The following is a 23,953-nucleotide window of genomic DNA, read 5'->3' on the forward strand; positions in this document are numbered from 1 at the left end:
CCTGCGGATTCGCTTATCGGTTCCCTGTCGGGGAGCGAGTGTCGAGGAGTGGACACCGGCTCGAGGACCGTTTGCTCTGCCCCTGCGAGCAGCGGGCGGCGTGCGCCTTCCCCCGGGCCGCGCGTCCCGGCTGGGAAAGTGCGGGGAGGGGGCGGAGAGCAGCCCCGCGCCCCGGCCGTGCGTGCGCTTCTGGGACTTGACCCTGACCCGGCCCCGCGGCCGGCGGGTGGGCGGCGCCCGGGTGGTCCCCGGAGTCCTTCGATGGTCCCCGAAGTAACCGGAGAAAAGTGGCTCGCGCTCTCCTGGAGGGGTTCAGGGGATGCACGGCCGGGGTGAGCCGAGACGGTGCAGTGAGACGCCTTCCGGCCGCGCGTCCGCGGGGAGCCGGGCTCAGCGCGACCCGCAGCGCGGGGTGTGGGGCAGGGCGCGGGCGGGGCGGGCGCAGCCGGGGACCGAAGGGCCACCGTTCCGGCCCCTGCTAAGCCTGGGGGCCATGGGGGGCAGAGGGGGGCGTTGCAGGCTTCGCGCAGGAAACACGTGCCCTGTAGTCTGTCTTCACTACTCATCTTGTTTCTTCCTTTTCTTCTTCTTCTTCTTCTTTTTTTTTTTTTTTTAAATGAACAAATACGTGTTTAACTCTCTTGTCATAGATCTTAAAGGTTTGGTGAGTCCCCCCTGCTTGCTGGCACGCACCAGCAGAACTCTGCTCCCCACCCCACCTCAGCCCCAGTCTCCCAGAGAACTAGAAAGGAACCTGGGGTCTAGTTTGCCAAATTCAATTCCTTCCCACCAGAGCTGGTCACGTCTTTTGTCTTAGTGAACACTCGGCCCTTCCTGAAGTCCGCCCCTAGGACCAGAGAAAGCTTAAGTGCACCTCGCCGGCCTTCAGCTGAGGTGAACTAAAGCCCAGGCTGACGTCTAGGCCTTCCTAGGTCACCTCTAGACAAAAGTTTGGTCCTCTACTCTTGCAGCAGAAAAGAGGGATACAAAAATCAAAACAAAACAAAACAAAAAAACCAGTTATTTCAATGGGGGTGTGACTTAAGCTCAAAGAAAGGAAAAAGACAAGAGGCCCAATTGCAGCCTCCAGAGGCTCAGCCAAATGGTCTTTGGCTTCCCAGGTTCTGGGAAGAGGCTGATCGTCTGGGGCAAGAGCCACTCCTCTTTGAGCAGACCCCTATGGAGGGGGAACTGGATTTGTTTGGAATATCTTTGCCCCCGAGGCAGGGGATAGACTGTGTGACACGAAAGTGGACTTAATGGCGGCATCCAGCAGCACCTACCTATGGGTCTTTAACTCTCACAGCTTTGTCCCAAGGGCATCACCCTCAGAGGGCACAGTGCCCAGATTATCTTCCCACAGTCACTCACTCAGGAAAGAGACAACTTCGGTCAGGTACCCTGTTCTGAGGGACTGCTGTCTGTTCACAATGTCCACTTGCAGGATGGCCTTGGAGGGTCTGCCTTGCCACACCAGTTAACGCGGGAAGTACAGAGCTTGAGGCTAGAACAGTGTAAAGAGAAGGGGTGTTCAGCCCAGGAGACAATCTTAATAGTGTATCAGGGGCACGTGTCCAAGACGTCCACATCCATGTGCGATATGATCTCTCCCCCCACAGTGGCTTCCCTGAACTGTCCAGGTGACTCTCTGTTTTATAGCTGCCTTGATGTTAAGTGTGGTAGTCACGAAATATTTCCAATCCTGAAAAATCGACAAGCGCCTTATAAGCTTTTCATTATTGAGATAGGAGCTCTCAAGCCGGTAATCAGTAATGGATAAAGCTGTAACTTAAGATCAGGTTAGCTTTTGTGACTTGACCTTATCGGACAAAATTACCACTTTTTCATTAAAATGACCAATGAATAATTTATCAGAGTGTAATTTAAAGCTCCGAATATGTGTTCAGACAAATATTCCAAGAATGCAAGTAAGGTATATTTCTCAGATAAATGACAGTAGGGGCATCGTATACACGGAAATTCTCGGTTCTCAGGTTTCCTGAAACACAGCGCGCGCGTCATCAATCATTCATTGGGGTCGGTCCTTCCGTCGTCAACCGCAGCTCTGAGGACGCCGAAGCGAGCCCTTAGCTAATCCTTCCTGCCAAGGGGATCCTGGGGTGAGAGAGGACAACTGGACACACGTGCGGGTGCCCAGACCTAACCCCCCATGCCCCTCTCCGAGCGCGGTGTGCGCGTCCGGACGCAGACCGAAAGCTTCCCGTAAGGAAATGCAAATCGGGCATAACGTTTAGCGCAGTCCAGAGTTTCCAACAGAAGAGTAGCTCCAATCCTGGCCTAATGGCTCAGGGTGGCTCTCTAAATGCCAAACAAACCCGCTCCTTAGCTGTTTAATAAATCAAAACAGCAGCAAGAAGACCAGCCTTCTCCTCCTGCCGCGCGGCCCGGAGGCTTCCCAAGTTGGGCTGCGAATCCCCGCGTGGTTTCCCGCTGCGCGCCCTGGGCAGCGCCGGGAGGCTCTCGGCCGGACTCGGCTCCCCGGGGCTTCCCAGCACCGGGGCTGTGCGGGCGGGCGGGCAGGGAGCCTGGAAACTGGGTCCGGGTGGCCAAGAGTGCGCTGCTGGGGCGCAGGCGTGCGGCGGAGGTGGGCGAGGACGCGAACCCCCTTCCACGCTTAGACCACTCCCCCCCCCCCCCCCTCGGTTGCGGCCCCCGGAGGACTCAGACGCCCGCGCGCAGCCGAACGCCGCGCAGCACCGGCTCCGGGCGAGGGGGGCCGGCGGCGCGTGAGAGCCGCTGGGGTGCGTGGCCCCGGTCTGCGCGTGCCCAGCGTCGGGGCGCAGCTCCTCTCCTCCCGGCTTCCCCTCCCACGCGCCGTCTCGCACCTCCTCCCTCCTGCACACCCCCGCCCCCGGGGCCGCGAGGCTCCCTGCCCGCCCCGGCCGGAGAGCGCGCAAAGCGGCGGGCGAGGGGAGGCTTGGCGGGCGGGCGCCGCGCAGTGAGATCACCGGCGTTATAAATATCCCCGCGGCGGCGCGGGATCCGCTCGAGGGGCCTCTGTCCCTCCCTCCCCCTCGTCCCCGAGGCTATGTCCACCCGGGGCGGCGACGGGGGCAGCGCCAGAGGCTCGCAGCCGCGCGGGGGCCACGGAGCCCAGAAGCAGCCCTGCAAGATGCGCGTAGACACCCGGCGGCTGGAAGAATGAGCTTGTCCTTCCTCCTCCTCCTCTTCCTCAGCCACCTCGTCCTCAGCGCCTGGGCTCGCGGGGAGAAGCACGTCGCCGCCAAAGGGCACCCCGGACCCGCTGCCACCGGTCGGAGCCCGGGAGGCGCCCGCAGCAGCCGGAGCGGCAGGGGCACGACGTCCTCCGCCTCCGCCTCCGCCTCCGCCTCCGCCTCCGCCTCCGCCTCCCCCGGCGCTTCTCCGGGCAACCGAGGCGGCGGCTCGGAGCAGAGCAGCTTCCAGTGGAGCCCCTCGGGGCGCCGGACCGGCAGCCTGTACTGCAGAGTGGGCATCGGCTTCCATCTGCAGATCTACCCGGATGGCAAAGTCAACGGCTCCCATGAAGCCAACATGTTAAGTAAGTTGCTCCCTCGCCCGGCCACGCGCGTCCCGAGCGGGCGGCGGGGGACTCGGGCGGGGCCGCGGCTGTGCCCCGGCCCGCGGGGGCACCTTCGGGAACGCGGGCTGCGGGACCGGGCGGCCCCGGGGCGGCCGGCGGCTCGGGAGCGGATGCGTCCCTGCGGCCGCGCTCGCGCGCCCCTCTCGGGGTGAGAGAAATGGCGATCCCTGCGGCGCCGGCGGCCGGGCGCTCCGGACGGGCCCCCCGTTTCCCGCTTGCGGGTCCCGGAGGAGCCGCAGCCTGTGCCCGGGGAAAAACAAGTCCTTCTGCTCCTTGGGTTTCTGTTACCTCCCGCTTCTGCGGCCGGGCCAGCATTCTTCAAGAGGCGTCGAAGTGCATCCTTCTCCTGGCCCCAAACTGACCAGTTACTTTTCTTAGAAGAATCAGATTCACAGGCCGCCCCTCCAGCGGCCACCAGGAAGCCCAGAGCAGTAGGCACTACACACACCTGCGTCCGGTTTATGCCCGCGGCCTGCACACCTGCACGCTACACACACACACCCTGTGCGCGGTATCCGGGGGAGACCAGACAGCCCCTGCCGGGAAGAGGACAGGCGTCTGGGAAGCTGGACACGTTTAGAGAAAGACAGTGGTGGGCGCTGGCGTGACTGACTTCAAAGTTGCGTTTAGCAACGTTCAGTGCGTTGAGACCGTGACAGCGCCTTGTGAGGAAGTGGCCAGCCTTTGGTTCCCCAGGACGGTTAAGGAAAAGTTCTTTATTTTGGAAGAAACTCAGAGGAGGTTCAATTCCTTACAGGTGCACAGTGTGTAAGTTGTTTTGTTTTTGTTTTTGTTGAAGCCAAGTTTGACATTTTCTTTCTGAGGTCTCTCTCTAGCTGCATCTCCCCCCTTCCCTCGTGCCTTCCGCGCGCGGGCGTTTCCGCGGGTCACCGCTGCTCCTCGGGTTCCTCTCGCTGCCTCCAGAGCTGCGGGAGACACGAGACTCGGGATGTGCACGAGACCGGGGGGGGGGGGGGGCTCCGAGGCTTCTCCTCGGAAGGGCCAGATCGCTCATCCGGCAGGGGTTAACCCAACAGACAGACCCACAGCCGGGGCCTGCGAGATGCCCAGGAGGAGCGGGAGCGTGGCCAGAAGGCTGCGCGGCGTCCGGTCCCCTGGCCGTCGAGTGTCAGCCCGGGAGCGAGCTCCCAGGTGTGCGCGACCCCACGGGCCACTGAGCTTCTCTAACCCCGGGAGGAGCGCGGGCGCCTCGGCGGGGCTGGCAATCTGGCTGCCGCCTGCCCAGCGGGGCTGGAGGTGTGCACGTCGGGGGGGGGGGGGGGGCGGGCGGGCGCGGCTCCCCCCGGGGTTCGGGGTTCGGAGGCAGGGTGCGGAAGACCTGGCGGTGCGCGCGTCCACACCCGCCCCTGCCCCGACTCCTGCGAGCTGAGCGGTGCAGCTCCAGCGGGCCGCGGTGCGGTGTTTCGGGGCCCTGGAGCCCCGAACCAGAGCGCGCTCTTCCGAATGTGCCCCCGCGAGCCCCGGGTCCTCCCACGCGCTCCGTGGAGGAGGCTGTTTCTATGTTTTAAGGTTCTCCGCACCCTTATCAAACAACTCACCATCTTGGGTCATAAAGGGCAGGTGTGTTAGGGCGAAGGGGACCTTCACAAGATTCCAGGGGCAGCGAGAGTCGCCATGTACTTCAGTATTTCCACTTGTGTTTCTCATTCCCCCCCACCCAACTTCCCACTTCTGATCTTTCCACCTTTCTTTTACAGGAAAACTTTTCCTGTTTTGTTCTTGTAGTTTATCCAGGAAATCAGCACCAGCACAAGAGAACTTCTGTGTTCCCAAGGGAGGACCCAAAGTTAGCATTTAACAGGCTGCTGGTTGGATCTGGGGTGGGGGGCACGTCTCTAGGGTGGGTTTGGATGTACTAGTGGTCTCTGAAATCCAAACTCCTTCCCCATATACTCACCCTCCTCTCTTGGAAAAGACAGATTTTTGCAACTTAGGCCTTGCCAGAAGAGAGGTTCTAGAAAAGCACAGGAAGGAACATGAGAGCAGTTCAGCAAAGAATACATTCACCTAAAGGAGGCGTTGACCGATATTGCTATTAACAAGGTATATTTTATTTTATTTTATTATTAGTTTTTAAAGATTTTATTTATTTGACAGACACAGATCACAAGTAGGCAGAGAGGCAGGCAGAGAGAGAGGAAGGAAAGCAGGCTCCCCGCTGAGCAGAGAGCCCAACGCCAGTCTGGATCCTGGGACTCCAGGATCAAGACCCTAGGTGAAGGCAGAGGCTTTAACCCACTGAGCCACCCAGGTGCCCCAAGGTACATTTTGTTTTAAAATCCACTTTAAAAAGATACCTAGAAAGGAACAGCTGATGTTCACTCAAAATCACTCAAATAAAACTTCCTTAATTTAACAGGTTCCCCCATTCATTCCTGTTTAGAATAGCCTTTCCGGTGTGGTCTGTCTTTCAGATGGCCACCATCATTCATTCCCTCACTCATTCATGTGTGCGTCCTTAAAAGGCTGCCTACATCATTAGCCTTAATATTTTGATTACTTCTGGGGGTTGGGGGATTTTTTTAGTTTATTTTTGCCTTCCATAGATTTTTCTCACAGAGAAAACCATAACTTGAATATTTAAGTCCTGGTGGTTTTCTGCTTTGTGATGTCTGGTGTCCAATACTACTAACTATGATTTCGCTACCACTGCTGGATGGAGAATTTATGAAATATGTCATGTTGAGTGGGAAAGCATGTACTTTGAAAATTTAAGATAAGCCTCTGCCCGAAAGAGCTGTAAAAGAGAGACAGAAACCTGCTAATTGTGGTCATACACCTCTTTGAAAGCAACATTTGACGGTTTCCCGACACGTACATAGAACTAAGGCATCGGTCATGGGCTGTTGTGTAGAGTACATAAGGAAACCTTTGTTGTTTAAGTCTCACAGGAGACACAGAGCTGGGACCAGAGAGGGCCACAGAGGACACACCAGAGCTTTACCTTATGATCTCATGTTACGGTCTGTGAGTTAGCAATGAGGAAAACTCACATTCCTTTGGTTACAGCATAATACATGCTACTTCAGGAAAGAGTCAAAACCTTGCCACCGAGCTGCCTTCTTCTTTTTTTAATCAAACTGCCTTCTAACAGGTTCTTTTAAACTCAATAATTTTCTGTAATGTTTGTCAGAAGAGATGCATATAACTATCATTTGATACTAACATTTCTGAAAACTGTGAATATTTTCTAGCTTTACCATCAGAAGTATACTCTGACCATAGATTTGGAAACACAATTTATTTAGTTAAGGCATACCACTTAATATATTGTTAGCTTCTCTTACACAGTAGTTATTCTAAGTTTTGGAGACAGAAAAATAAGCTCATTCTTCATGCTCGTAGTATGAAGAAATACTAGGGAAGGATTAAGAAAGATGGACAGGACAAGGCAAATGATAAAATTCCTCTATTGAATAGAAACAAAGGTTTTGCTTTAATTTATACACTTCCAAGTTCAGCTTCAATGCTTCTGTTTACTTATGTTGGGCCATTGACGAACAGGCAGTCAAGTAATTATCAATTCAGGCAGCTAAAGTTGAAGACTATGGTTGCACAAAGCCAAAGTGTTCACATAAAATATGAAAATTCCAATCATATATTCTGACTGAACCGAACCCTTGGTTTTATTAATTTTTGAAAATCTAAATTCACTATCAATTTTGGGGTCATGTAGAGTCAACCTTTTAAGTAGTCCCCCAAGCCTAGCTAAATCTATAGCTATATCTCCTGAGCAGAAAAACTCAAGTGAAAGATCTTTTACTAATTTAATCACTGAAAACTGCTAAGTTGGGTATTTCAAGACTCGGATTTGATAATGGCACAGCATATCTGTTGCTGTGTGAATGCAAGTAGAGAAACTTCAGTTTTGAATTATTTTCTTTGAGGATTTTCAGATGAGCTGTTGAAAGCTTCTGAATACAGATATCTGTGTCTTGTATGCCATTCAGTAAAAAAGAGAAAAGGGAAGAGTTTACATGATTTTATCAGCCTTCATTAATAGAGTCCTGCTGTATTAAAAAAAAAAATCTGGAGAGAACAAAGGTTAAAAAAATCTAGACATATATTCTCTTACTGAAATAAATTGACTTTGTAATGCATGTCTATGCTTGTAAGTAGTGGATTAGACAGTGTGTGGAGAAGTTCTTGCCTCCTTCAATCTAGATGCCAACCCTCAAATTCCACCAAGAGAAAATAGTGTTTTTCTATTACGCACTGCTTTTTTCTTTTGATTTTCTTACACGTTAACACCCTAAGAAAGATAACACATTGTCACTAGCACTCTAATGGGAAGTAATCACCCTGCCTGACTCCCCAAGCAGAAGGCCAGAATTGAAGGAGAGTAAAATGTGTGTCCATACGTGTGTGCACTTGGGGTATCCTGAAAAAGGAAACAGAGGTTGTGAGAAGGTCAAATTCAGCTTAGTGAACATTCATTGACTATCTGATCTATGAGATATACTTGGCCTTCCACAATTTTGCTTACGGATACCAGCTTGGCATCCATAATGGGAATTGTAAATTCTCATAAAATTTATTATTACTGACTCTAAAAAGAGTCAGGAAACTACTGAAGTTGAGAAAAATTTAGTTTTAGAGAAATGCTTTCTGGGATTTATATATGTGTGATTTAATGTATGAGGGTTTAAAATATTATATAGAATTCTTTAGTGCCTTCCTGAGATTTGGTATAGTAAAATCAATAATTGTGTGATGTCTTGGAGGTGGGGTCAGGGAGTTGAACTGCAGAATTTGCTCCAACATTCTCACAAAAAAGATCTTGTGAAATTACTGTTGAAATTACGTTGGAAATTATGATCTTAATACCGTTCTCAATATTACATCATAATTACATTAAGATTTAGAAGATCATACCAAAGTTACCTATGTGAAAAAATAATTATTTCATCTGAACTCATCTTTATCTTTCCTTTGTTCTTCATAATTTTAAATAGAATATATGCAAAAGTATATTTTAAGCTTTCAATTAAATATAATTTTTTTTTAATTACAAAATCCAGAGGTGCCTGGGTGGCTCAGTGGGTTAAAGCCTCTGCCTTCAGCTCAGGTCATGATCTCAGGGTCCTGGAATCAAGCCACACATCGGACTCTCTGCTCAGCAGGGAGCCTGCTTTCCTTCCTCTCTCTCTCTCTGCCTGCCTCTCTGCCTACTTGTGATCCCTGACTGTCAAATAAATAAATGAAATTATTTTAAAAAAATAAAAAATTATAAAATCCATTCATTCCCAGGCAATATATCATTTTTACACTGGTACTTGCAACAAAAGAAACCAAGCAGTATATATAATAAAATAATAACCCTTTACACATATTATTTCATCTTCCCAGTGTAATTTGTTATGCTGCAAATTTTACATAGTATATACATACAGAATGTACATAAAGTGTGTTAGGAAACAAGTGACTCAAAGTGGGTTTTTCTCAAAATAGAATACATTACTTGTCAGAAGCTATAGTTTACATAGTCAAAGCTTTAAACAAATACTTACGGAGACTTTGTCTTGACCTCTGAAATGTTAGCCTGTAAATGGATACATTCAATAAGAATTCTATCACTTACTCTACCATGTATTTTTTTCATTAAAACACAGGTTTGTATTTACAAAACCAAGTAATTTTCCAAAGAATGAGTAAAAACACTAACAATGTAGAACCATAAGTAAATTGGGAGAAAACATCCAACTAACTCTCCTTTTTACCAATCCATATTGTCCCTTTTGTTTCTCTTGCTCGACACGTAGCCAATTTCTCATGTTTTGGTGTCTCATTTGTTAACACATTTAAGCAACATTCACAACATTTCCCCCATCTTCCAAATATCTAAAATCCTTAAGCTGTTTTTAATATTCTGTGTGATAGAAATGCAACTTTGTATCATGTTCTATTAAAGCTTTATTACTAACATCATCACAATGTATTACATCGTATTTTGTATCTAACCTTACAAAGCATTCTGTGTGCTTCGTCACTATGTGATAAAATGGTAATGCGTCTAAATCCTTGGGTGTGCGTCAGTCAAATAATTTGTACAGCAAAACCTATCGAAGAGAGCATCTTGAAAATGTTTGGAAGAAAGTAATTAATGAGTGACAGTTTATTTAGGAGTTTCTTCTTAAAAGTGAAAGTAGTCCCTTCAAGTGGTTTTTTGGTTGTTTTGTTTTCAAGAAATATCCACTAATAAAGGGTTAGTGGCAGTTTCCCGGAAGTGTTTTGCTTACTCTGGACTAAATATGCTTATAACAAAGACAATAGTTCGGCTACCCCTTCCCCCCCATGAACTTTCTGATCAAGTGTTTTTAAGAAATCAAGTTGAAGAAATAAGCAGCAATATTTGCTACAATTATAGGTACTAACTCACATTGTGCAGAAACGTGCCTAATGAAGGCATTTATATAGATGTATTTCTATATGTCATATATATGTGTATCCACAATACTGCCTTTTTGGTAAATTGACTAATTTTATATGTATTTCGAATACTGCAGGTGGAGGCTACTGTTTTTCAAAACTTCCGGTGACTTTCTCTATTCAGCAGAATATTATTGAGATATCTTCTTAGTATGTGTATTTAGAATAATTTAGGTCAAAAGGTTGAGATTTTCTTCCCTTCTCCTATCCTTTCTTCGCTCCTTTCTTTCTTCCTGGGCTAGGTCCCTTCTTAGCTCTAGCGAACTATAAGATTGTGTCCTCCCCTACCAATTTTTTGGCAATTTGAGGTGGGCAGTTAACAAAAAAGCACTATGCTTTTCTCAAGTTCATATAAATTATATATGAGTTTATGATAAACAGACAGGAATTCTAATTATATACAGACTATGAATTTCATCTTAAAATACTGTGTGAGCTGTGGTATGTGATTCTCTTGACACAGTTGATGTGGACTTCCAAATTATTATAGGAGACAGAGGAACATGGACTTGATAATGCTAACTATGAAATACTAAATATAAACAGTAATGTAATAAAATACCTCATTAAATTTTTTGCCAGAAAAACCGTTTAAAATGCAGGATGTCCCAAACCATAATGCCTTAACACTCATTGAGCCAATAATCCCAAATTATTTATAATGCTTTCAACATCTTTTTATGTGTAGTCTTTAAATGAACTACTCTCTGAATGATTGAATATGGTACATATTGATTTGTATAGTTATTATAATTTGAGGAGAGGGATTTATTTCATGTAAATAAGAAGAATTTGTCTCTGGCTTTCAGTGTTTATATCAGTCTTGGGCCAGACTTTATGAGATTTAATATTAAAAGCAGTGTATTTTCTCTGATAGAAAACAATGGATGAGAATTAGTTTGAAAAAATTTAAGATTAAGATTGACGAGATTTTATGGGTAAACACTGTTTACTAAAAGTGACCTATTTGTAAGGAAAAAAAAGGAATTATTAATGAACCAGAACTAAGCTTTTGAATATTAAAAATTGCTATTTTAAGTGAACACTTGCATGCTAGACTTTTCTTTTTTAACATAATGAATATCATGGAAGATATGGATGTTAAATACTGTTTTTTTTTTTAAAATCACAGCTATAAAGAATGAAAAGAATCGATGTAGAAATTGAATTCTACTCAATGATATATAGAGGAGTGTGTGTTTTATTTTGGGATTTCTGTCATCCTAGGTATTTTGGAAATATTTGCTGTGTCTCAGGGGATTGTAGGAATACGAGGAGTTTTCAGCAACAAATTTTTAGCGATGTCAAAAAAAGGAAAACTCCACGCAAGTGTAAGTAGAACCACTTTATACTTGTTAAAGGTGTTACGGAGTTTCTACATTTGTAGAATGGAACAGAGTAATTTCCCACATTGGTAGAGGAACAATTTGCTCAGAGGACATAATGTTTTTATTTTTTAAATTATATGTACATTTAACCAAGATGTTCTTATAAGTAATCATTTTTATATTTTAGTCACTTGAAAAGATAATACAGAGTTCACAAAAAATTTTTAAGGATGAATGTATTTCAAAATAGCACCACTCTCAAAGTGATCGCTACTATTTATTTCTTAAAATTTGTCCAACTGAAGAGAAATATTATGGAAGTGATAATATTATATAACAACTAAAATGTACCTATTTGTGGTGATTGTGTGTGCATATTTACTAGATCAGGCTCTTATTCAATTTTATAAGCTATTCATGATGTCAGAAATTAGGTCTAAGTAATATAACATATTTTCACATCATTAAGTGTGGAGAGGAATCAATAATGAGACGATTTTGATCATGCTTAGAGAAATTCAATTTCTCCATTTGCGGACTCTCATTTTGTAATTTTGTTGCATCAAAAACAATAGTTAAAATTATGAAGACTAATTTTGCACTGAAAAAGTTTCTCAAGCTACTTATATATTTTGTAATCAATTTATAAATTATAGATTTCTATGTTTTTTTTCTGAAAATACTCACTACTTGGGAAGCATTAAAACATTGTAAAGATAATAACATATGTCTAGCTTGGTTTTTCTACTCACAGATTTGATTTACTTTGTTTAGTCCCTATGTACAGCACTTAAAAGTGATTTATGCTTTTTCTGTAGTGTACTAAGATTTGTCACATTATATCATTTTTATAAAGCAATTATTATTTAATGTTAGTCCTTTACTTCTTATTCTCTCTAATTTTTACTAAATGAATTGGAGAAATATTGCTTTTCTAGTTTTTGAAGTAGGTAGAAACTTTTATTTAAGAATGTAATCAATTGAAACTTGTGATTTATCATTTTTACTTACAGATCTTTAAAAAATTCATTGAGAGTTTCATTTGTTTCAATGTGTAAAAATTTCAATTTTCCTTTTTCTAAAGGTGACTTGTTAATACAAGGGGGTAGCAGAATTCAAGCGATCTCTATACTTATTTGAAGATTAAATGAGATAATATATTTAAAACTTTTAAACAGCATTTGGTACATTGTAAGTGCTCAGTAAATACTAATATTATACAGTAATCTAAATATACTAGATACTGAATGATTGAGATAAACAAAAACCCTTGCTAACCTCTTTAATCACTGATTATAAGAATTATAAAAAGATTTACCTACTTCATCTTGTGCGGTGAGAAAGCTGTAATACAGTTTTCACAAAGTAATCGGTCTTTGATTATTTATTTACAGGGGCAAAGTTCTGCATCAGTGTGCACAAGCAGGGCATCCCGTTTTATTAAAAAAAATTTGATTTTTAAAAATCCACATGCAGAATATTGAACACAGTGATCAGACTCGTCTGAACACAGGAATTTCCCCCAGTCTACTTTAAGGTTGTAAATAATTGGAACACTTTCAGAATCTAAACATCTTAATAAAGTGCAGGGCGTGTAAAGAAACTTTCTCATACTGGTTTGTTTTGGGTGAGCATCTTAACTTTTAAATTGTTCAATTTATGCTCTAGTACATGCAAAAAATAGCTAAACTTGGGCCAGCTTAAGGATAATTGCCACGGAACTCAAAGTACTACAAATGGGTGCCAGTTAGAAAGGTCACGCCAAAAGGTGAGGTTACATGATTATTCCCCTGTCAAATGCGAGTAACCAATTTCCAGAAATATGACCCAAATGCCTGAGGACGGCTGGCTGAAATAATGCAGATAATGCAAAAACAGCATCTGTTATTCTTTCTCATCTTGGCAGGCTCAAGTTATTTCATGAAATAATGACTTTTAAACAGTACAAAGCAAGTCTTGCTCCTGTCACTCACCGAAGCTCTTTGATATAAAAGTCATTCTGATGACTTTGAGGGGAGCTGTAGATGAAAAACTAAGCCCTACGATTATGTGGATTCTTTTTAAATCAATGGTCCAAGCCCACTTTCTCTTATCTGAGCTCTTATTGGCACTTTTTCTTTAGGTGGAAAACTAATTAAATTATAAAGTGATTTATTTTTAAGGAAGTTGAATTCAGAAATAGTATTAATCTTAGCAATTATCAGTTTTATGCCCAGATGGTTTCTTTCCTGTTTTCTTCTAGTGAAACACATTGAAAAATTGTTCTTGTAACTTTAGATATAATTATTTGATTTAGTTTTGATTTGCACAAAATTGCATTGTCACAGAAAAAGTTAAAAACCTTTACATTTTAAGATTAAATGTGTAATTTGTGAGCTGCTCTAAATTAATAACTGCCCAGAGACATTTAAAGAGAAACTTATAATTATTTTGCTATGTATATATGCATATATGTGAAAATCATGTTGCACACCTTAAACTTACATAATATTATATGTCAATCATATCTCAACAAAACTGGAAAAAAATTTAAAATTAATAGAGTACTTTCAGGGTTTTATCTATAAAGTAAATGTGAACCCAAAATGTAAAACATTCATATAATTCTGGAGAAAGTGATTCCCATATTGTATTGAGACATATTCATGAATAATTATAGATTTTCAACTTATTTTTTACAGTAACAATTAGAATACTGAGAATGAGTTGCAGGCACAGACAATGTATTTGCACAGTTCTTTAAAAACTCTTTCACTCACATTGTCTCATTACATGATTTGGGGAGGAAGCAATCTTAGAGATGTTAAATCTTTTCCCAAGTTAACACGTGGTTGAACCAGAATCATCCTTCTAGAACTCTCTTTTTCTATAAATGCTATAATGCTTTGTAGGTAAAAGCTAGTTAAAAGAAGATGCTGAGTTTTGTTTGGAAACAATTTCATTGTTTTCCCCATATTGTTTTATAGGAATAATAATATTTTCATATTACATGACAAAGAATAAATAGCATGGTGCATCCTTACAATATTTTGCTTGTGTTTTGCACCCCTTCCCCAATTCTGTTTGGATTCTTTTTCCCCATCTATTTCTGTGTCTCTAGTACTCAACTTAAAGTCTAGAGAAGCAGGGCGGGGGGCGCCTGGGTGGCTCAGTAGGTTAAAGCCTCTGCCTTCGGCTCAGGTCATGATCTCAGGGTCCTGGGATCGATCCCCCCATCGGGCTCTCTGCTCAGCAGGGAGTCTGCTTCCTCCTCTCTCTCTGCCTGCCTCTCTGCCTACTTGTGATCTCTCTCTGTCAAATAAATAAACAAAATCTTTAAAAGAAGAAGAAGAAGAAGAAGAAGAAGAAGAAGAAGAAGAAGCAGAGGGGATGTGGTCCTCGCAGAACTTACCACAGAATTTCACACCTGCTGGTCACTCAGTGTGATGCTGTGTTGCATAGGGGATGCCTCTCAAGATGAATTTTCAAAGCAGGAGTGAGCTCTGCTTTGTTCAGAATTTTTCATTTAGAAAATGCTTCCGTATCAGCGACACAAAGATGGCAGACAGGAAAAAGAGCCCGGAATGGGTCACACTGCGGCAACATTTGTGCTGATGTTTTTTTCTTTCTTTCTTTCTTTCAAGATTTTATTTATTTATTTGACAGAGATGACAAGTAGGCAGAGAGAGGAGGAAGCAGTCTCCCTGCTGAGCAGAGAGCCCGATGTGGGCTCGATCCCAGGACCCTGGGATCATGACCTGAGCTGAAGGCAGAGGCTTTAACCCACTGAGCCACCCAGGGGCCCCTGTGCTGATGTTTTTCTTGTGCTAAGTTTGTTAATTCGGTAGAGAAATTTTCTCTTGGCGCCAAGTATGCAGGTGAACGAGTGCACGTAGACGTGCACACGGAGATGACTGAAGTTCAAACAACATTTCACTAGAATGTTCCAGCACGAGTGCAGCCCGCTTCCTACTGTGCAGGTGTTCTCAGCTTCCGTGCAAGGATGAAGGCGTCTGGTCTTCCCCTTGTCAAGGTGTGCTGGGAATCACTGCGGTGGGAGCCCATGTCTGCCTCCCAAGAGCCGAGAGGGTTAGTCAGACGGAGCCTTCGCTGGGACTCCACTCGCCTCCTCAACTCATCCCAGGCTGAGGTACTTGTGGAAACGAGCTCGCTTCTCTTGCTGTCTCTGTCTCTCTGCCTGCTTTCTGTTCCTGTTCCTCCCTCACTCTGTTCCTGCTCTCTCCTCAGCTTCCTTATCTCTGTCGAAATCCCCCCAGAGAGCCCTTCTGGGTTTGTCTGAGGTGGGTCCAGATGGAGGAGTGAGAGACCCTGAGTGCGGGGGTTACCGACACAGTTAGATTGTGTCCTTCTAGTTAAATTAAACCTACTCTTTTATCTAATCTTTTCCTTCCTTGGTTTTATCAGCTGTAAACGGAGGAAAACTAAAGTAACCATCTATTGTGATAGTTGAGCAGTTTAAATGAGATAATACATATGAAAGATCTAGAATAGTGCCTGGGGTGGGGGGGGGGATAAATTCAGCATTTATTTTTTAAAGACGTTTTACAATTTAAGAGTGAGAGAGAATGCGGGTACACTAGCAGGAGAAGCGGGGAGAGTTAGAGGGAGAAGCAGACTCCGTGTTGAGCAGGGACCCCCAAGCAGGCTCCATCCCAGGACCCTGGGATCATGACCTGAGCCAAAGGCAGAGGCTTAACCGACAGAGCCACTCAGGTGCCCCGTGTCCACCATTTAATTTAAGAAAGAATCTCCTTAATTTGCTCGGGGGCAGCTGTGTGATGATCCTGTCTCCTCTCTCAGGAGAAGACTTCCTGATTTCGGGGTCAGGCAGCTGTGACCCTTCAGATATTTAGACCAGCCTCAGTCCTATTTATCACTGATGCTTTTTTCCTTTAGGTCCAGATTTTTTGTGTCCACGGGAGCCCCTTATCTCCAGAGTTTCCCTTTTTTCAAAGAACTTAATTTGAAAACAAAATTCTCAGGCTCAAGCTCTTAAGAGACAAGCATTTCTTACGATCATAATCTCATAATTCTTTTAGAGCCCTGTTGCATCTTGTTTTTTCCCTAAAGAAAACGGAAATCCTGGAAAAGATGGTTATCATGTTTTTTTTTTTTTCAGCCTTTTCATAAAATATGCAAGATAGTATGTTGTCTATTGGAGAAAAAACATTTCAGCTTATTTTAAAGGTCCAGAGAGAAGCATGTGGTAGAATTATTTTTGTTTCTCAGGGTTTTAGGGGATCATGTTTGGAAGGAAAGCTAATTGCAGAGTTTACGAAACAGGCATGGAATGTGTGCTTGATCAGCCCTGAGCAAAGCCTAGAGCGTCTTCCTTTGCTGGTTGTGGAGGTGCCAGCTGGCTGGCCCCGGGTGGGAGTCTGGAGTGGACTTCCTGCGCTGGGGGCAGTGTGAGGAGGAGTCAGCAGCCCCGAGAGCTCGGCGTGTTTACTGAAAGGGGGAATGGAGGCTTGAGCAATAGTTACCATCATCATAAAAAGAATAACCTATTAAGCCCTCCACTCTCCCCGTCCAGACCTTGAGCTCTCCAAAGGCATTGGACTAGAAACTCCCCTTGCCCTCTAAGGGCTTTCAACTTACATAGTAAAACTAAATGTCCATTAGTTCAGGCTCAAAAATGGGCTCAGGGCTCAGCCTTTGCAGTAAATGCCAGTTTTCCCTCAAATTCACACTATGTGAAACTAGCGAGAGAGCCTGTTTTACTGAGGAAATCTGGGTGGGATGAGTGGACGTCCAGCTCCAGAGTTCCACGTCAGCCCAAAGCTGGGGACGGTGCTCTGTTTCGCCAGTGGTGTGGAGAATGGCATTGTTTCTCATCAGTATTTTAACACGGAGCAACTTCCAGACAGGTAGGACTAGACGGAAGTCTAGGAGATGCCCTTGGGTTTGTGGTGTGAAGGAGCTGAGCTGAGGCGCCGGGAGATGCGAGCTGGAAGTCACAGGTGCCTAACCCCGCGCTTGGTAAACATGGGGCTCCACAGAATTGCTTTCTTTCCTTCTCGGACCAGAGAATTAGAGCACAGCATCCTGCTTGTCTTGGGATTACTGTGAGGGAGAACCAGGAGATGTACGTTCCCCGGCACAGAGGAGCCCTCAGTAGGCCAGCCGTTGGAGTTATTAAGAGCATCAGAGAGAAAATTCTTACCTCCCCTGCGTCACGTAACACGGGAGGCTGGTTAATGACGTAATTCCAGGGTCTCACCTTACACTTACTAAAACATGACCTCTGCAGATAGGGCCTGGGGAATCTGCATTTTGAACTGGCTCCCGGAATAATTTTAGGTCAATTCGTAAAATTGGGAGGGGGAGAAATCCGGTGGTCATTTTTCTTCATTACATTATGTCAGGTTGGTTTATTAATATTTTTGGTTTAGTTTTTATTTATTTATTTGACAGAAAGATCACAAGTAGGCAGAAAGGCAGGTGGTTGGTGGCGGGGAAGCAGGCTCCCTGCTGAGCAGATCCCAGGACCCTAAGACCATGACCTGAGCCAAAGGCAGATGCTTAACGACTGAGCCACCCAGGCACCCCACATTGGTTTATTATTAAATCCCACTTATATATTCCCTTGGTCACTCAGGATGAAGGACAGAGACATAGAATGGACAGATGATCAGTGCCAAGCAGGAAGCAGGCTATGCCCTGGAGATAGCATAGTGTGGCTGCAACTGAACTCTGGGAAACCTTTGTAGTCAAGAGGAAAACGTGGCTCTTTGGGGGAATACCGCCCTGTGCTGGGGTACTCTGCGTGGAAGCAGTTGGAACAAGGTCTGCCTTTTAGCCTTTAATCACCACCCAAGGTGGAGCGCCTTTGGTCAGGGAACATTCAGCACAACCACACAAGACAGCCTAGGCTAAGGGCACCTGGCCGGGGCAGCCCCATCAGTGGGAACAGGGGTGGGACCCGAGAAGCACTAACAGGAGACAGGGAACCCGACGCAGGGATGCAAGCAGTAAGGGAGCTCTGCTTAAAGTACAGTTCGGTTTATAATCGTTTTATCACAGTCTGTAATAATGTCTTAATTATTTCATAATATGAATTGGCTGTAGCCCACAATAACATTCTAATTATTTGTATTTGGTTAATTATTCCTTCACAAGGTTTTTCAAAAGAGGGAGACAAATCAAAGAAAACAAAGCAAAATAAAGAACTAAAATTGAGGGGCACCTGGGGGGCTCAGTGGGTTAAAGCCTCTGCTTTCGGCTCAGGTCATGATCTCAGGGTCCCGGGATCGAGTCCCGCATGGGGCTCTCTGCTCAGCGGGGAGCCTGTTTCCCCCCACCCACAACCCCTGCCGTCTGCCTCTCTGCCTGTGATCTCTGTCTATCAAATAAATAAATACAATCTTTAAAAAAAAAAAAAAAGAACTAAAATTGATTAAATACCCCACAAACTGCAAGGATCATCCTGGCATAGGTCCAGAGTCACTCTTCCCCTCCCTTTCTGCGTGCTACATGCGTGTTTCTGCGGCATGAAGTGAGAACAGCCGCTTGTTTCCCGCGACGTCCCTATCATACACACCAGGGGATTTACGAAGGAACGAAACTATGTTAAGAGGTTTTAGAAAGCTTTTAAAAAATAATGTTTCAGAAAGAATTTTCTGTTTGGCTTACTTGACCCTCAGATTTCAATTAAGCAGAATTAGTGTTTTCTAAAATATCCAGTTAATCAAAGTTTTACTTTCTTTGAACTGAATTTGACCTTTCTTCTAAACATCCATTGTGTGTTCTCACTGTGGGAAGAGATGAGTAAAACAAGGCGCAGGGTCCTTCTAATCCAAAATTTCTTGTTTTCCTTAATGGCACTCTTTCTCTCCCTCTGAAGAATTAGGCTATACAAGCAAAAAATAGCTTCATTTGTTCAAGTTTCATTTGTTTTGTCCATTAGGACTATATTAAATTGCATCAGGACTGTACCAAGTTACATAAAAATTTAGCCGAACATTTCATTTTAATTTTACAATTATGATTTGTTGAATGTAACGTGTTTTTACACTTGCAAGATCAGGGGAGAAATTGAGGAGAAAAGCACCTAATTTAATTCAACAAAGAGCGTGGACAGGACCGTGTCTGTTTGGTTTTTCATTGGAAAAGTGGCAACTAGCAGAGTGCCTGACAAGTGATACATAGTCCGGAAGCATCTTTTGAGGAGACCCATAAAAATGAATTTTTTCAAAGATATGGGTACTTTAGGACCATTTTAGTGTTCGGTTTTGCGATGGCCGATGGTGCTAGCCCAGTGCGGCCATGCGGGTCCTGAGTCCAGTGGCTTCCCTGAAATCCCATTCCCCTCTGTGCTTCACACCCGCACTATAGAAAACGTCTTTCTGGCAACTTCACTTCATCTAGGAAAATAATGTAGTTCTATTATTGAAAAAATATGTGTTTTGCCAAAGGACTTCTTATAATTCAAAGGAGATTTAAAAAATTAAAAACCACCTGGTTTTTAATTTAACTTACCATCCGAAACTGTGTGATGGTAAACGCATACGTATATTCGAACACCTGTAGCTAAGACCCGTATTGCGTACTGAGTCGCTGCCATATAAACGGTTCGTGCGTGACATGAGGGACAGAAGTTAGGGTTAGGGCCACCGTCATTTCTGAACAAAGCCAGGAGTCGTGCTCCTCAAGAAGAAACTAGATCTCCTGATGAAAGAATCACTGATGAGTTTGTTTCAGATGGTTCTGTTCCATCGCAGCTGGAAGACTTTTTCAGACAAAACACGAATTTAGAAGTCCATTGAGAAAGCCAAAACAGTCTGACTGCCTTCACTCCTGCTCCCGTGTGGGGGCCGGAACGGCTGTGGGGCTTCCCACAGTGTGCGGGTCCTCGGGTTCTGGGCACCTCTGCCTCTGGTGACAGTCAGTGACCCTTGGAAAATCTAGAGCCCAAAGAGCCTTCTGTCCTCTTAAGAGCTGAAGAACATGAATCCTAAGGAGGGAAAGAAGGTTTTAGACAGAATGATTGGAGCGGGTGGAATCGGGGGGCTTCCACCCATATGAAGGCTCTAAGATGGGATTGTTGTAAGTTTAATTCAGTGCGGTGTGTGTCGGCAAAGGAAAGGTTAAATACTGCAGTACACTTAAAAAAAAAAGTCAACATTGGACAAAGCAATCACTGCTATCCTTTTTCAGGAAAATGGATTTTTGTCAAACATGAGTAAAGTCAGGTCAAGGTATAATGTATATATTTTTTAAAATGTTTTCAAGCACATTTGAAGAAAAAAATATGAGGCAGGCTAAATATACCCGCTACTCTCGTTGATGAAGCCCCATATGCCTTTCTAAAATGCGTATCCTTCTACGCAGCCCAAAGCATTACAGATGGCTAGAGCTTTTATTTTAAAATAAAACTTTAGGATTATCAAATGAAATGTGACAGCATTTATGCCCTTTTAAAAGCCAAGCTATTAAAAAAAAAACAAAAACTACATTGACTTGTAAGAAAGTCTTTTTAATAAAAAAAAATAGGAACAGTAAGTGCGTCCTGTTGTACAGAGATGTCCGCACAGTGCCCTTGGCCTAGACATAGGCCGGTAGGACGTCAGGATGCGAGCAATGCCATAGGTGGTGGTTCTTGAAAACACCCACGTCCAGCGCCTGTAGTTTCCTGGCCTTCAAATAAAGAGCCTTATTGACTGAACTATGCTTGAATGTAAATAACTTGGGCAGGCTGTCATCCAGAACGTCGGTGTGCTGCTGGAAGCTGTTGGAAACACCCTGAAACCTGTCTTCCAATATCGTCAGTACTTTGCACAAGCCAAAAAATTCATGTGACCACCAAGAGTAGATCTACGGAGGCTGCCTTGCCGTGTTCTGACTTTCGATGCTGAGAGAAGAGCACGGCATTATTTGAAAAAGCAAGAAAAAAAAAGAAAAGAACTCTTAATTCCAGTATAGTACTTCTTGGTCTGGTATAAAAAGGATATCTCATATATATTTTGTGTTTTTCTCTACAGACATCAGCATATTTGGTGCTCACAAACCGAGGAACTCTAGATAATGGGGCTCCCCGCCCCTGTGAAACCTGGTGGTCTGGTCTAGGATAGGAATCCTTATTCTTTGGGACTTTGGGCCTCTTTTGCATTTGAGGAAAGCCACCCATCTTTTCCCTGGAAAAATATTTTGGTGCTCCCAATAGCCCTATGGATAAGGATTGTGGATAAGGAGCCTAAAGCTTGCCCTCGACGGGCAACAGTGACATTTGATTGCAGATCTGTTTGTGTTCATGCTTTTATTTTCCTTTAATTCCTCAACAGAATCTTCTGTTAGCAGTGAATTGTTTAAGTGAAAATCTCAAAGTAATTTAAAAACAGTAACAGAATTTAAATATATTAAGAGTTCCTGTCATTTTTATAAGTATTAGTATTATTTCACTAAGTACACAGTAAACAGAAAACCATCAGCAGGACAGGCAAGGCATAGGATGCGTCTTCAGAGCTCTCCCTGGCCAACTGTGTCAGCCTGACCTCTTCTCCTAACCCACATCCTGTGGGATCACTACCTCCACCACATTACTACGCTACTACCTGTGGAAGTTGCTACCTACCGTAGTGTCTTGCTGACCTATGGACACACTGTTTCCCCTCTGAGAACTCTTTCTCATGTCACCTGCATTACTAATATCTTGTTGTGCTTGAAGACTCAGCTCAAATGTCATCTTTTCTTTTCTTTTTTTTTTTTTTAAGATTTTATTTATTTATTTGACAGAGAGATCACAAGTAGGCAGAGAGACAGGCAGAGAGAGAGGAGGAAGCAGGCTCCCTGCGGAGCAGAGAGCCCGATGCGGGGCTCGATCCCAGGACCCTGAGATCATGACCTGAGCCGAAGGCGGAGGCTTTAACCCACTGAGCCACGCAGGCACCCCTCACCTGTCATCTTTTCTAGGAAGACTTCTCTGCCCTGTGCCCGGCCACCTCCAGCCTCCTGGATCCTTTCCTCTTGTATCCTCTGCAGACCGTGATCATTAAGTCCCGCTATCAACCTCACCATGATGGACACTCACTTGTCTGCTTTTTCCACTATTCTGGGAACATTTCAAGGGCAGACAGTGTGTGTGTATGTCAGTGTGTGTCAGAGTCTGCAGAGGGAGAGAGAGATCTGGATGAAGTATTGCTAATGACTCCAAAAGTAATTTTTTCTTCTTGGCATCGAATATTCTCTCCTGTATCACTGTGTGAAGATATATTTTTTCCTGAAGAACTCTAACACATGCAATATTAATAGGGCCATATGCTACCCCTCTGTCAGCACCATGAATCACACTGATAACATTGAAAAATGTATCCTTGTTTCAAAGGAATAATATGACCCCATTTCTCTGAACATGAATTCATGTTTTACCAGGCAATTGTTCCTTAGTAATTCAGTTCTGTTTATTTTCTTAATGGCTTAAGAGGGGGGAAAATGACTTAAAATTTCAGAAGTTAATTTTTTCACTGCCAGTCTCAAAGTAGCTTAAAAACCGGAACAGAGTTTCAATATACTAAGAGTTCCTGTTATCCTTTTTATATGCATTGATATTATTTCCCCAAGAACATAGTAAACTGGAATCAGCATTACAAAGATGAATCAAGTAGGGAGGTAGACATGAAACGTCGTAGTCTGAAGCAACCTTTAAAAAGAAGCGATGGGTCTTTCCAAGAAAGGAGGCAGGAGGAGGCCTTCCCTCCGGAATTCTCGGTTTTCTTCACAGCGTGAGGCCTCGTTTTCTTGCGTGCTGAAAATAGTATTACTGCTTAAGTTTCTTCTTTTCTCCCCCTAGGCCAAATTTACAGACGACTGCAAGTTCAGGGAGCGATTTCAGGAGAACAGCTACAACACCTACGCTTCGGCGATCCACAGAACTGAGCCTGCGGGCCGCGAGTGGTACGTGGCCCTCAACAAGAGAGGGAAGGCCAAGCGGGGCTGCAGCCCCAGGGTCAAACCCCAGCACGTCTCCACTCACTTCCTGCCCAGGTTCAAGCAGCTAGAGCAGCCAGAACTTTCTTTCACGGTCACCGTTCCCGAGAAGAAAAAGCCACCAGGTCCTGTCAAGCCAAAGGTGCCCGTGTCTGCCCCTCGGAAGAGTCCCAACACCGTGAAATACAGACTCAAGTTCCGCTTCGGGTAACCTTCATCTTGGCCTTGGAGAAACCAGGCCTTCCCTCGGCGCTTCCAGGGCTGTGCTGATGACCTGAGAAAGAAGAGTATTGGGTCCAGCTCCAGCTCAACTGCACTGTCTCCAAGTCAGGTCACGGGTTTCAGTGCCACCGAAACAAAGATGTTTTCTGAGAGGAGCTGAGCCGGAATTCTTCGTCCTAAGTGGGGAGCCCACGGCTTCAGTGCCCAAGATGGGAAAGCCTTCTGCTCAGTGCTTGGTGGTACCCAGTATGTTCTGGAAGCTCAAGAGCGCGGACTTCATACTCTCCTGACTTTTACAGATCAACCTGAAAGAACACACATGATACATTTTTATTTTTGGTTTCCAAAGAATATTTTGATGCAGATGAAATATTTTTATTAACTTTTGTTTTTGTTTTTTGGGTTTTTTTTAAAGTACCTCTGCATTGAGCATATTTTCTTACTTTTT

The 23,953-nt window shown here is 44.5% G+C and overlaps 1 protein-coding gene across 1 annotated transcript; it reads left to right on the plus strand.

The window, feature by feature from the left end:
* Positions 1-3,070: 3,070 nt before the first annotated feature.
* On the plus strand, positions 3,071-23,953 carry FGF5 (fibroblast growth factor 5). The gene is made up of 3 exons (XM_059397256.1): positions 3,071-3,541; positions 11,261-11,364; positions 23,147-23,953. Exons 1-3 carry the CDS (start codon positions 3,163-3,165, stop codon positions 23,492-23,494), a joined length of 831 nt encoding a protein of 276 aa, XP_059253239.1. The 5' UTR covers positions 3,071-3,162; the 3' UTR covers positions 23,495-23,953.

The sequence above is a fragment of the Mustela nigripes genome, chromosome 1 (genome assembly GCF_022355385.1).
Source record: "Mustela nigripes isolate SB6536 chromosome 1, MUSNIG.SB6536, whole genome shotgun sequence".
Lineage (NCBI taxonomy): Eukaryota > Metazoa > Chordata > Mammalia > Carnivora > Mustelidae > Mustela > Mustela nigripes.

Coding starts and splice junctions, on each gene's coding strand:
- FGF5 (XM_059397256.1), top strand. CDS start 3,163: ATGAGCTTGTCCTTCCTCCTCCTCCTCTTCCTCAGCCACCTCGTCCTC. Junction 3,542..11,260: donor CCATGAAGCCAACATGTTAA/GTAAGTTGCTCC, acceptor CTGTCATCCTAG/GTATTTTGGAAATATTTGCT. Junction 11,365..23,146: donor AAGGAAAACTCCACGCAAGT/GTAAGTAGAACC, acceptor TTCTCCCCCTAG/GCCAAATTTACAGACGACTG.